Below are 12,273 nucleotides of genomic sequence, written 5' to 3' on the forward strand. Positions count from 1 at the left end.
CTGTGGGCTAAAGATTAACCCTCACCCTAATCACTTGTGCTATCTGTAGATCACGTATCCACCTGGTCACGTACCCCATGCTTGCTCAGCCTACCACGACCCTGTCACGTGGATGCCTTACAATTGTAAGCCCTTAAAAGTTAAAAGGGCCAGGAACTCTTTCTTCAGGGAGCTCGCTTCTGTTCTTGAGACGCAAGTCCATCGACGCTCCTGGCCAAATGAAGTCTTTGGAGAGCTCAGTTCTGTTCTTGAGATGCAAGTCTGCCGACCTCCTGGCTGAATAAAGCCTCTTCCTTCTTTAACCTAGTGTCTGAGGACTTTTGTCTGTGGCTCATCCTGCTACATTTCTTGGTTCCCTGACCGGGAAGCGAGGCAGCTCCTTAGGTGGCTTAGGCCTGCCCTGTGGAGCATCCCTGCAGGGGACTCCGGCCAGCTTGAGCTACGCGGATCCTGAGGATGCTCCTGGGCAGGCATTTGCCCTGGTGGAATGCCTCGTCACAGCAGTGCACTGCAGGCACCCGTGGAGAATCAACACACTGGTTGAACACCAGGAAGGAACTGGCTCTTGGAGTCCAGATATCTGGAGTACAGTAGGACCGGTCTTGGGAACTTGCCCACTCCATTTGAGTGGAAGCGTGGCCTCATCACCCATAGCATGCCTTTATCAGCACTTTTGGGTTTTTGGTTTTGTTTTTGTTTTTTCTTGAGACGGAGTCTTGCTCTGTCGCCCAGGCTGGAGTGCAGTGGCCAGATGTCAGCTCACTGCAAGCTCCACCTCCTGGGTTCACACCATTCTCCTGCCTCAGCCTCCCGAGTAGCTGGGACTACAGGCACCGGCCACTTCGCCCGGCTAGTTTTTTGTGTTTTTTTAGTAGAGTCGGGGTTTCACCGGGTTAGCCAGGATGGTCTCGATCTCCTGAGCTCGTGATCCACCCGTTTCGGCCTCCCAAAGTGCTGGGATTACAGGCTTGAGCCACCGCTCCCAGCTGTTAACTGATTTTTAAAAAGAAATGGTTATAAGTCTTTTTTTTTTTTGAGACGGAGTCTCGCTCTGTCGCCCAGGCTGGAGTGCAGTGGCCGCATCTCAGCTCACTGCAAGCTCCACCTCCCGGGTTTACGCCATTCTCCTGCCTCAGCCTCCCGAGTAGCTGTGACTACAGGCGCCCGCTACCACGCCCGGCTAGTTTTTTTGGTACTTTTTTAGTAGAGACGGGGTTTCACTGTGTTAGCCAGGATGGTCTCGATCTCCTGACCTCATGATCCGCCCGTCTCGGCCTCCCAAAGTGCTGGGATTACAGGCTTAAGCCACCATGCCCGGCCTGATTTGGGTTTTGATTTTGACTTGGTTTGAACTGCTTGACAGGACCAGTCTTGGGAACTTGCCCACTCCATTTCGGTTGACGTGTGGCCTGATCACCCACGGCGTGCCTTTATCGGCACTTTGGTTTTGGTTTTGATTCTGATTTGATGTGAGTTCCTGGAACCCAGTGTCCCGCAGATGGTTCAAATGCATTCAGTCTGTAGCGGCAACTGCTTTGCTAACAGAAGTAGAAAAATAAATTTAGAAGAAACCTAATTGTGAGCACACCTCACCAGTTAAGAAGTATCCTAAGTAAAAAAAAAAAAAAAAAAAAAAAAGAAACAAGGTAGCTTACTAACTCAAAAATCTTAAAGTATGGGGCTATTCTGTTAGAAAAAGATGATCTAACATAAATCCCTGAAAATGCTCTTAACCCAGCAGATTTCCTAACGGGGGATTTAAATCTTAATTGCCATACAAAGGTCCGACTAGACCTAGGAGGAACTCCCTTCAGGACAGGATGATAGATAGTTTCTCCCAGGTGACTGAGGAAAAAACCACAATGGGTATTCTGTAATTGAGGGAAACTCTTATAGAAGCAGAGTTAGGAAAATTGCCTAATAATTGGTCTGCTCAAATATGCGAGCTGTTTGCACTTAGCCAAGCCTTAAAGTACTTAACAGAACCAGGGGAAAAAAAAAAAAAAGCCATCTATACTAATTCTAAGTTAATTTGGACTAAACAAAGTCTTGTTAATACAAAGGATAACTGAAATCCCACACTTACAAAGATTTCCACAAAAGTAAAGTTTGCTAAAAGTTAACAATGTAACATGTATTATAGTAACTTCTGATCTGTGGCCTTAGACAGTCTAGTCCACAGATATGAAGGAAGTTTGCTTTGGAAAAGAATAGTTATCATCTTTGAAAACAACAATTAAAAAAAAAAAAAAGGAAGGGGGGCAGAATTTATATAAAAAGGAATGTTATATGGAAAATTCTTGACCTGAAATAAATTAACTAGTTGTTTAAAGAAAGGGATGTTTGCAATAAGTCAGAAAGTTGAGGCATGTCGAAGAATTGTCTGTGAAAGTCATAAAAAAACTGTTAGAAAAATTTATGCAAGAAATGTTGTATAATTTAAACTAATTAATCCTCCTGAATGTAAAACTATTGAAAAAACAGTTTATGTGCAAGGTGTATAAGAAAAGTAAAATATGCCTTTGGTAAAAGGACTATAAGGAGGCATAAGAATGTTTATTTTTACTTACATTAAAAGGTTAAAAAATTGTTTTGAAGGTTTAAGCAAGTTTTGAAACGTTAATTGTAAAGAAAATTCTGTGTGGAAACATACTGGCTACAGTTAAAGGGTATCATCCAGTTTCTCTGTGAACTGGACATTAAAATAAAGATACAACGGGGTTTTCTGAAAGCACTAGCCTGCTGTTTGACAAAAGGTATAAAAGGTTAAAAAAGCCTATAAAAATCTTATCTTATAGTCAGATATTAAAAATTGAATAAATATGTTTACAAAGTTTTCTTCAAACTAAGTTGAACATTAATAACACTAATATAAAGGTGAAATCTAGCTTATCTGGCATAAACATACAGGAAGCATTGTCAAATATAAAATGGTGTTTGGAGTTCTTTGGTCTTAAAAACTAATAAAAATAGATGCTAAAGGAAATTTCTCGGTAAGAAGGCACCAAGGACTATAAAGTTCACTGCTGATGTCCCCACATTTAAAACAAAAGGTCCATTTCTTAAAAATTATATACTTGATTTCATCTTTCACTTTCCTTTCCCTCAAAACTAAAAGTCTTTTAGCACATGTACCACCCCTAGAATTTCCGGTAAACCAGCACCAGCCTGAAGATCATGTTCTCATCAAAGGGTAGAAAGAAGGAAAACTCGAGCTGTATAAACATGTGGCTGCTGGGCCATTGCATGGTGGCGGTTGTGATGAGGTTCTGAATTTTTAATTGAATATATTTAAATTTATTTAACCATGAAGAGGCACATATATGACTGAGAACCACACTAGACGGGATAGCTCCAGAGATCCAGAAACCAGGAAGACATGACTCCCTTATCCTGGAGTTTTTTTTTTTGCAGAATCATTTGCTGCTCTGATTCTAGCCTACATTTAAGGTTACTTCCTGGGCATCTGCACAAGGGTCAGTCACTCTGTGGGGCTGGGGAGATGATCATGAGGACAATATCCAGGTCCAGAGGGACTCCAGCAGGGGGCGCTCTTGCACCCAGTGGAAGAGCATGGCTCTGCACGCCCTGTTTAGACAAGATCAGAGCAGCAGGAGCAGAGGGGTAGGGGCATCTCACTGTCCTCAGGAGCTCACCCTCATCTCCAGGGACCCTGACGCAGAAGCTGAGCAGGCTCCAGGATGAGTGTGGGGCACAACAGACTGAGAAGAAAACCCTTCCACACCTGCACTAGATCCCAGCCTGGGTGCAACCTAGAACTCATCCCAGGGGTGTGTTCATTAAAACATCCATTGGGCCTAACATGTCTCCCCCAGGACTGAACTCTGGGATAAGGACAAACGAGGAAGAGACAGTCGCTCCCCTGGCAGTAAACACCCATGGCCAGGGTTTCTCTTCCATATGCGGGAAGACCCCGAGTGTGATACTGATGATGTTAAACCATCTCCAAAGTGGAAACTGATGTGTTGCGGATTCCACAGAAGAGTTGCGAGGATGACCTGGACTCTACGGTCAGTCCCCACCCCTTTGCCGAGCTCACCCTCTGCTGGATCTCATGTCTCTCCCCACCTCCCCTGCTACTCGGGAGCGCTGTCACTGTCATGGCCAAGAACTGGGGGGCTACGTCTAGTTGAAACACATTTCCGGCCCAGAAATGTGATTATGTTATACATAATATCATATATATTATGTATTTGTATTATATGTAATATCATATATATTATATATCTATATTATATAGTATATATACAATATATTATATAGCATATATAATGTCATATACTATATTATATATAAATATATTATATATTTATATATATGTATATTTTTTGAGACAGAGTCTCCCTCTGTCGCCCAGGCTGGAGTGCAGTGGTACGATCTTGGCTCACCGCAAGCTCTACCTCCTGGGTTCACACCTTTCTCCTCCGGAGTACCTGGGACCACAGGCGCCCGCCACCACGCCCGGCTAATTTTTGGTATTTTTAGTAGAGACGGAGTTTCACTGTGTTAGCTAGGATGGTCTCAATCTCCTGACCTCGTGATCCACCCGCCTCGGCCGCCCAAAGTGCTGGGATTACAGGCCTGAGCCATCGTGCCCAGCCATATGTATTATATTTCTCTTATATATATACACACTTACAGTGGGCTGGGCGCGGTAGCTCACGCCTGTAATCCCAGCACTTTTGGAGGCTGAGGTGGGGGGGATCACTTGAGATCAGGAGTTCGAGACCAGCCTGGCCAACATGGTGAAACCCCGTCTCTACTAAAAATACAAAATACTAAAAATAGAAAAATAGCCTCATTTATACCACAAGCCCCCAGTATATTATGTTCCCCATGTCTTACCACGATTTCAAACAACTTTCGGATTTATTTTCAGTTCCTGATTTCTACCACTCAGACTGGGCTGGAGGAACTCTAAGAAACGGACTTCGTCCAAATTTGGGCTCCTCTTCCTCCCTCATGCAAACGAACTCTTAAAGATTAGTCCACCAAGTCTTCTAGAGATGTCTACACAAGTCTGAATTTTAGGGTCAAAGTGGCTGAGGTTTAAGTTGAGTCAGTATGGCCCGTTCCTGACTTTTGAGGCGGTGTCTCGCTCTGTCGCCCAGGCTGGAGTGCAGTGGCCGGATCTCAGCTCACTGCAAGCTCCACGTCCGGGTTCACGCCATTCTCCTGCCTCAGCCTCCCGAGCAGCTGGGACTACAGGCGCCCGCCACCTCGCCCAGCTAGTTTTTGTATTTTTAGTAGAGACGGGGTTTCACCGTGTTAGCCAGGATGGTCTCGATCTCCTGACCTCGTGATCCGTCCTGACTCTTAATGGTTTTTAGTTTGAAGAAGATAAAATGCATGAATCATACTAGGGCAGAAAGAGTTCACAATAGGTGTTTTGGTGACAAAGCACTTGTCCTACATAGCCCAAGGGTAAATGCCAATACGTATTCAGAATGGAGCAGGGAAATTGAAAAGAAATTTGAACCCATGTAATGTAAAGCTTCTGTTTCATATCCTGGCTCTTAGCAACTGAGTGACCTTGGGCAGGTTATTTACCTTTTCTGAGCCTTCATTTTCTCACCCTAAAATGGAGGTAACAGTATTGTCCCTATCACTCCCAATCCCCTTACTGTTTGGTAAGAATTACATGAGATAAAAGGATATGTAACTAGCACAGTGCCTGGTACAAACTAAGGAGTCAGTTAATATTACCTCTTCTTCCTCCCCCAGCTCAGCTCCTTTCCTCTTCCTTATCCAGGAAACACAGAAATATATGGATTCACCGTAGAAGCTGGACCCAGCTCCTCAGATGCAGCAGATGGATGGGCACACTCTGTAATGACCCAGGATGGGGCGGGTGTTCTCCTCCAGGGTGACTGAGAATGTGAGCCTCAGAATGAAAAGTAAGAACACCAGGCTCCATGAGGACTGGCTGCAGCCACAAACTGCAGGTCACTGTTCACAGGTGCTCAGTAGGAAGAGAAAGGGGTTTGTGATATTTTTTTCACCCAGATGGAAATATGCATTCATAAAATGATGGCAGCTGGGCGTGGTGGCAGGCGTCCCTGATCCCAGCTACTTGGGACACGGAATCCAGAGAACTCCTTGAACCTGGGGGTTGGGGGATTTCTTCAGCCGAGATTCTAACATCTGAGTCCAGCCTAGGGGACAAGAACAAGGCTTCATCTCAAACAAACAAAACATACATACACACACACACACACACACACACACACACACACACACACACACACACTTACGGAGGTAAGCTTGGAGTCCCTTATTTGCCTGCAATAGGAGAAAGGAAAACACTATGAGGATCAGATCACATGGAGTCCTGTTGGCACAGACCTCTTATTTTTTTTGACGGAGTCTTGCTCTGTCGCCCAGGCTGGAGTGCAGTGGCATGCTCTTGGCTCACTGCAAGCTCCACGTCCCGGGTTCACGCCATTCTCCTGCCTCAGCCTCCCGAGTAGCTAGGACTACAGATGCCCGCCACCACGCCTAGCTAATTTTTTGTATTTTTAGTAGAGACGGGGTTTCACCGTGTTAGCCAGGATGGTCTCAAGCTCCTGACCTCGTGATCCGCCTGCCTCGGCCTCCCAAAGTGCTGGGATTACAAGCGTGAGCCACCACGCCCGGCCAGTACAGATCTTTTATTCACTTGGTGACATTAGAAAACAACATGTCAAACAGTGATCAAGTCACTGGCCCCGTGAATGAAGCATAGACGATGCTTGTGCAAAAGACAATGGGTTTTCATGGAATATTTAGCAAGTCCATGTTGGCTGACAAATACAAAATATTTTTCAAGAAGAAAAAGTTGCTACTGAGAAATATGCTCACTACAGGATAGTTTCTAAGTGATGCTCTCATTTTTGACCACCATCATCCAATCGGACTCAGTTGGTCATAAACTCCGGTGACCAGTCACTGGAGTCCATGATCAACTAAGACCTGATGGACGACAGCCATCAAATATGGTATTCCCTTGATATTCCAGCGAACAAAAAATTGCAATTGTCTTCTATAATGTACTTGGTCAGGTTTTTGTATCTTCATTTCATTAATAAGGCAAGAGGAACCAGGAAAAACATTTCTTCAGACAAAGAAATGCATCTTACCATCGCCCGTCTCTTGAGATCTTCAAAACTATCAGGTGGACTCTCACTGAGATCTTTGCCCAAATCTAGGAGAAGATAGAGTGACAGTCAGTGCATTGCTGCTGCTGGGGAATCCCACAAGGAGCCTTGGGGGATGTGGACTGGGGCTGGAGTGCATGGAGGTGGGCAGTTGACTAACATGGACTGAGCTGCTGCTGGACCATTCTCCTTGGTGTTGAAGGAAGGCAAAGGAGAGGGGCAGAAAGAAATGAAAGATCCTTGGCTTTCTAGCTAGGGCAACCTCATCAATGTGAAATAGTCATCTTAAGAGTTGGGAAAGACAGAGGAGTGACTACTAGTGGGGTTTCTTTGAGGGTTAATAAAGAGGTTCTCAGATGAAATTCTAACAATGGTTGCACAATGGTGAAAATATAGTAAAAACGCTGAATCACCTACTTCAAATGGGTGAATTGTTTTGCATGTCAAATACATCTAAACAAAGCTGGTTTTTTTTTTTTTTTTAAATAAATACGTACGGTGGTCGTACTCAGCTCTAGATGAATCCTGCAAAAAGAGAAAAGAAAAACAAACACCATGAGGATCAGATGATGCTGGGTTCTGTTGGTAAAGGCCTTTTATTAACTTGGTGAAATAAAAAATCGGACGTCAAGCAGTGGTCGAGTCACTGGCCGCCAAATAAAGCATAGAGACTGCTTGTGGAAAATTCCGTGGGATTTTTTTGGGAATATTTAGTAAGGGACCATGTTGGCTGACAAATACAAAATTATTTTTCAAGGAGAAAAGCTTGCTGTTGAGAAACATACTCACTACCAGACAGTTTGTAAGTGATGTCGTCCTTGGACTGCCATCGTCAATCAGGCCTCAGTTGGTCATAACCTGCAGTGATTGGTCGCTAAAGTCCATGACCAACTGAGGCCTGATTCATGATGGCAGTCAAAAATGATATTCACTTGATAGTCTAGAAGCCCCAGAAAAAAACAACACAAGTTTCTCTTCCAGAGAAAGAAATACGTCTTACAAGTTCTGATCCCATATTCTCCTCCACACCGCCATGTGCAGACGCCTGCAGATCTTCATCAGAATCTAGGAGAACACAGAGTGACGGTCAGTGCATTGGTGTTGCTGAGGAATCCCACAAGGAACCTTGGGGTGTATGGAGTGTACGGAAGTGGGCGATTGACAAGCATGGGCTGAGATGCTGCTGGACCATTCTCCTTGGCATCGAAGGCAGGCAAAGGAGAGGGCCAAAAAGAATTGAAAGAGCCTTGGCTTTCTAGCTAGGGCAACCTCATCAATGTGAAATAGTCACCTTAAGAACAGTTTAATACAGAAAGGCACTGTATGGTTCAGCGACAGCATCTCATCACACCTCCTCCCCACCATTTGAAGGTCCAGGCAAATCCCCAGTTTTATGAAATGTTACAAGATCATTTAACTTCTTGGATCTACATACCCTGCCACTACGTCAAGTTGTAGTAAAGCATACATCTTTATCATTTGAATTATTCAGTGTGCATTTTAATGAGACTACATTCAATGAGTTACATTCAGGATGCTGTGACAATAATGAGAAAAATCTTAATTCATAATCTAAGCTTCACCTTGGGCAATGAGAGAAAAACAGCAGTGTAACATAGAACAGATGATAAATCAATAATGATTGCAGAGTACAATGGAATAGAAAACAGGAAATCCAGAAAATAACAACAAAACCGAAAGCTGGTTCTTTGAAAAGATCGGTAACATTGATAAACCTCTACCTTGGCTACCCACAAAGGAAAGAAAGAAGTCACAGTATACTAATAATCTTAGTTTAAGAGGAGTCGAATAAAAAAATAGTAAATAATAAAGGAATATTCTGAACACATCTGTGCTCACAATTGGATACAATCGATGAAATGAGCGAATTTATAAAATCTATGTTAGAAGAACAAAAGTCTTCTCAGGAGAAATAGATCATCTGAATATGCCTATATTTACTTTAGAATTTTAGATATGGAATCAATGATTAATATCTTTTCAAACAACTAAAACACTATATTCAGGTGATTTCACTGGTAAATTCTACCAAAATTCTTATAAAGAAAAATATAGTCTTTATACAAGCAAGTCATCATAACCTGAAGTATTTCCTCAGTTACATTTTAAAATTTATGTTTCCAAATAAGACACAGGAAGGTTTGTAATAGCTGTATTCATAATTGACCAAACTGAAAGCAAATGTCTAAACATGTGAGATGTCCTTTACCATCAAGAGTGAACCAAGCCTGGGCACAATGGTGAAATCCCTTCTCTACAAAGATAATAATAATAATAATAAACTTGATATAGTGGCATGTGACTTATGGCCAGCTACTTGGGAGGCTGAGGTGGAAGGATCACCTGAACCTGGGGAGGTCAAGATCGCAGTGAGCTGTGATCGCACCAGTGCACTCCTGGGCAACAAAGGAGACCTTTTCACAAAAAAAATAAAATACTGAAAACAAGAACTGAACTCTAAGTTGTCAATGTTACTTTACTTGTATACCTGTGTCACCCACCATTGATTTAATGCATAAATTGGCACAAATGAAATAAATGAAGAACATGACACAGCATTGACTGAGTTTCTCTAATATGGGGCACTGAATGAATAAACTGCAATTATTTGCTTAAGTGAACTTAATGATTTAATTTCCACACTACCTTTATTGTCTGCACAACAAAGTGTGCTCCATTGGCGTAGTTTTCTTGTCCAGCCCTTGGGACAGATACGCAAACCTGCAAGGTAGAGCAGACTTCTTATAGATTCTTGGATATGTATTATAATAAAGACAGTGCTTGACATGCTGCTGGCAGAGGACAGCAGAGAAATTAGTAAAAACTTATTCCCAGATGAAACTTTTGATTCCAGTTTTTACCGTCTGCTTTTCAACTCTACTTGAATTTAGATTTGGGTTCTAGGAGGATTTTGCAAGGTTCATTGCACTTAAAACGGACTGTTTCTGCAGGCAGATACCTTTATTTAGATGAGACAATATAGAAAAGCAGCAGATCCAAGTCACCAAGAATGGCCTGGGATCAAATCCTACTTAGAATCTGCACATACCTGGGACAGTGAAATGAACCCGTGTGCCTCAGTTCCCTATTCTGAGATGTGGGAATGTTAGTAGATCTAACAACGCTGAATCACCTACTTTAAATGGGTACACTGATTTGCATGTCAACTACGTTTAAATAAAGCTGTTAAAAAAAAAAAGAATACGTACAGAGGTGAGACTGGGCTTTCGACTTTCTCTGCAATAAGAGAAAAACAAAACAAAACAGTGATCAGGTTACTGGCCCCGAAAGAAAGCGTAGAGGATGCTTGTGGACAGTGCAGTGGGGTTTTTTTTGGAATATTTAGCAAGCGTCCATGTTGGCTGACAAATACGAAATTATTCTTCACGGAGAAAAGTTTGCTATTGAGAAACATACTAACTACCAGACAGTTTGTAAGTGATGCCGTCCTTGGACTGCCATCGTCAATCAGGCCTCAGTTGGTCATAACCTCCAGTGACTGGTCGCTGAAGTCCATGACCACCTGAGGCCTGATTCATGATGGCAGTCAAAAATGATATTCACTTGATAGTCTAGAAGCCCCAGAAAAAAACAACACAAGTTTCTCTTCCAGAGAAAGAAATACGTCTTACAAGTTCTGATCCCATATTCTCCTCCACACCGGCATGTGCAGGCGCCTGCAGATCTTCATCAGCATCTAGGAGAACACAGAGTGACCGTCAGTGCATTGGTGTTGCTGAGGAATCCCACAAGGAACCTTGGGGTGTATGGAGTGTACGGAAGTGGGCGCTTGACAAGCATGGGCTGAGAAGCTGCTGGACCATTCTCCTTGGTGTCAAAGGCAGGCAAAGGAGAAGGCCAGAAAGAATTGAAAGAGCCTTGGCTTTCTAGCTAGGGCAACCTCATCAATGTGAAATAGTCACCTTAAGAACAGTTTAATACAGAAAGGCACTGTATGGTTCAGCGCCAGCATCTCATCACACCTCCTCCCCACCATTTGAAGGTCCAGGCAAATCCCCAGTTTTATGAAATGTTACAAGATCATTTAACTTCTTGGATCTACATACCCTGCCACTACGTTTATCATCTACCCTGTTCAAGTTGTAGTACAGCATACATCTTTATCATTTGAATTATTCAGTGTGCATTTTAATGAGACTACATTCAATGAGTTACATTCAGGATGCTGTGACAATAATGAGAAAAATCTTAATTCATAATCTAAGCTTCACCTTGGGCAATGAGAGAAAAACAGCAGTGTAACATAGAACAGATGATAAATCAATAATGATTGCAGAATACAATGGAATAGAGAACAGGAAATCCAGAAAATATCAACAAAACCGAAAGCTGGTTCTTTGAAAAGATCGGTAACATTGATAAGCCTCTACCTTGGCTACCCACAAAGGAAAGAAAGAAGTCACAGTATACTAATAAAAGGAGTCAAATCAAAAAATAGTAAATAATAAAGGAATATTCTGAACACATCTGTGCTCACAATTGGATACAATCGATGAAATGAGCGAATTTATAAAATCTATGTTAGAAGACCAAAAGTCTTCTCAGGAGAAATAGATTATCCGAATACGCCTATATTTACTTTAGAATTTTAGATATGGAATCAATGATTAATATCTTTTCAAACAACTAAAACACTATATTCAGGTGATTTCACTGGTAAATTCTACCAAAATTCTTATAAAGAAAAATATAGTCTTACCATACAAGCAAGTCATCATAAGCTGAAGTATTTCCTCAGTTACATTTTTAAAATTATGTTTCCAAACAAGACACAGGAAGGTTTGTAATAGCTGTATTCATAATTGACCAAACTGAAAGCAAATGTCTAAACATTTGATATGGCCTTTACTATCAAAAGTGAACCCAGCCTGGGCAGAATGGTGAAATCCCTTCTCTACAAAGATAATAATAATAATAATAAACTTGATATAGTGGCATGTGACTTATGGCCAGCTACTTGGGAGGCTGGGGTGGAAGGATCACCTGAACCTGGGGAGGTCAAGATCGCAGTGAGCTGTGATCGCACCAGTGCACTCCTGGGCGACAAAGGAGACCTTTTCACAAAAAAATAAAA

General features: G+C 42.4%; 1 protein-coding gene and 1 long non-coding RNA gene across 2 annotated transcripts in view; both read right to left on the reverse strand.

Annotated features, from left to right (window-relative positions):
* The window catches only part of LOC117096507 (aggrecan core protein-like), a 443,073-nt gene that overhangs the window by 364,846 nt on the left and 65,954 nt on the right, over nucleotides 1-12,273 (reverse strand). Inside the window, exons 35-37 of the mRNA XM_033233938.1 lie at nucleotides 10,388-10,415; nucleotides 9,825-9,899; nucleotides 8,158-8,222 (exon numbers count right to left, since the gene is read on the reverse strand). Coding sequence (XP_033089829.1) covers nucleotides 8,158-8,222; nucleotides 9,825-9,899; nucleotides 10,388-10,415 — 168 coding nt within the window. The remainder of the gene's footprint in view (nucleotides 1-8,157; nucleotides 8,223-9,824; nucleotides 9,900-10,387; nucleotides 10,416-12,273) is intronic.
* On the reverse strand, nucleotides 1,336-6,422 carry LOC117096597. The gene is made up of 3 exons (XR_004442542.1): nucleotides 6,276-6,422; nucleotides 5,728-6,176; nucleotides 1,336-1,538 (listed from the first exon to the last, which is right to left on the reverse strand). It is a non-coding gene; the product is annotated as an uncharacterized LOC117096597 (long non-coding RNA).

The sequence above is a fragment of the Trachypithecus francoisi genome, unplaced genomic scaffold, assembly GCF_009764315.1.
Source record: "Trachypithecus francoisi isolate TF-2019V2 unplaced genomic scaffold, Tfra_2.0 Lachesis_group14, whole genome shotgun sequence".
NCBI lineage: Eukaryota > Metazoa > Chordata > Mammalia > Primates > Cercopithecidae > Trachypithecus > Trachypithecus francoisi.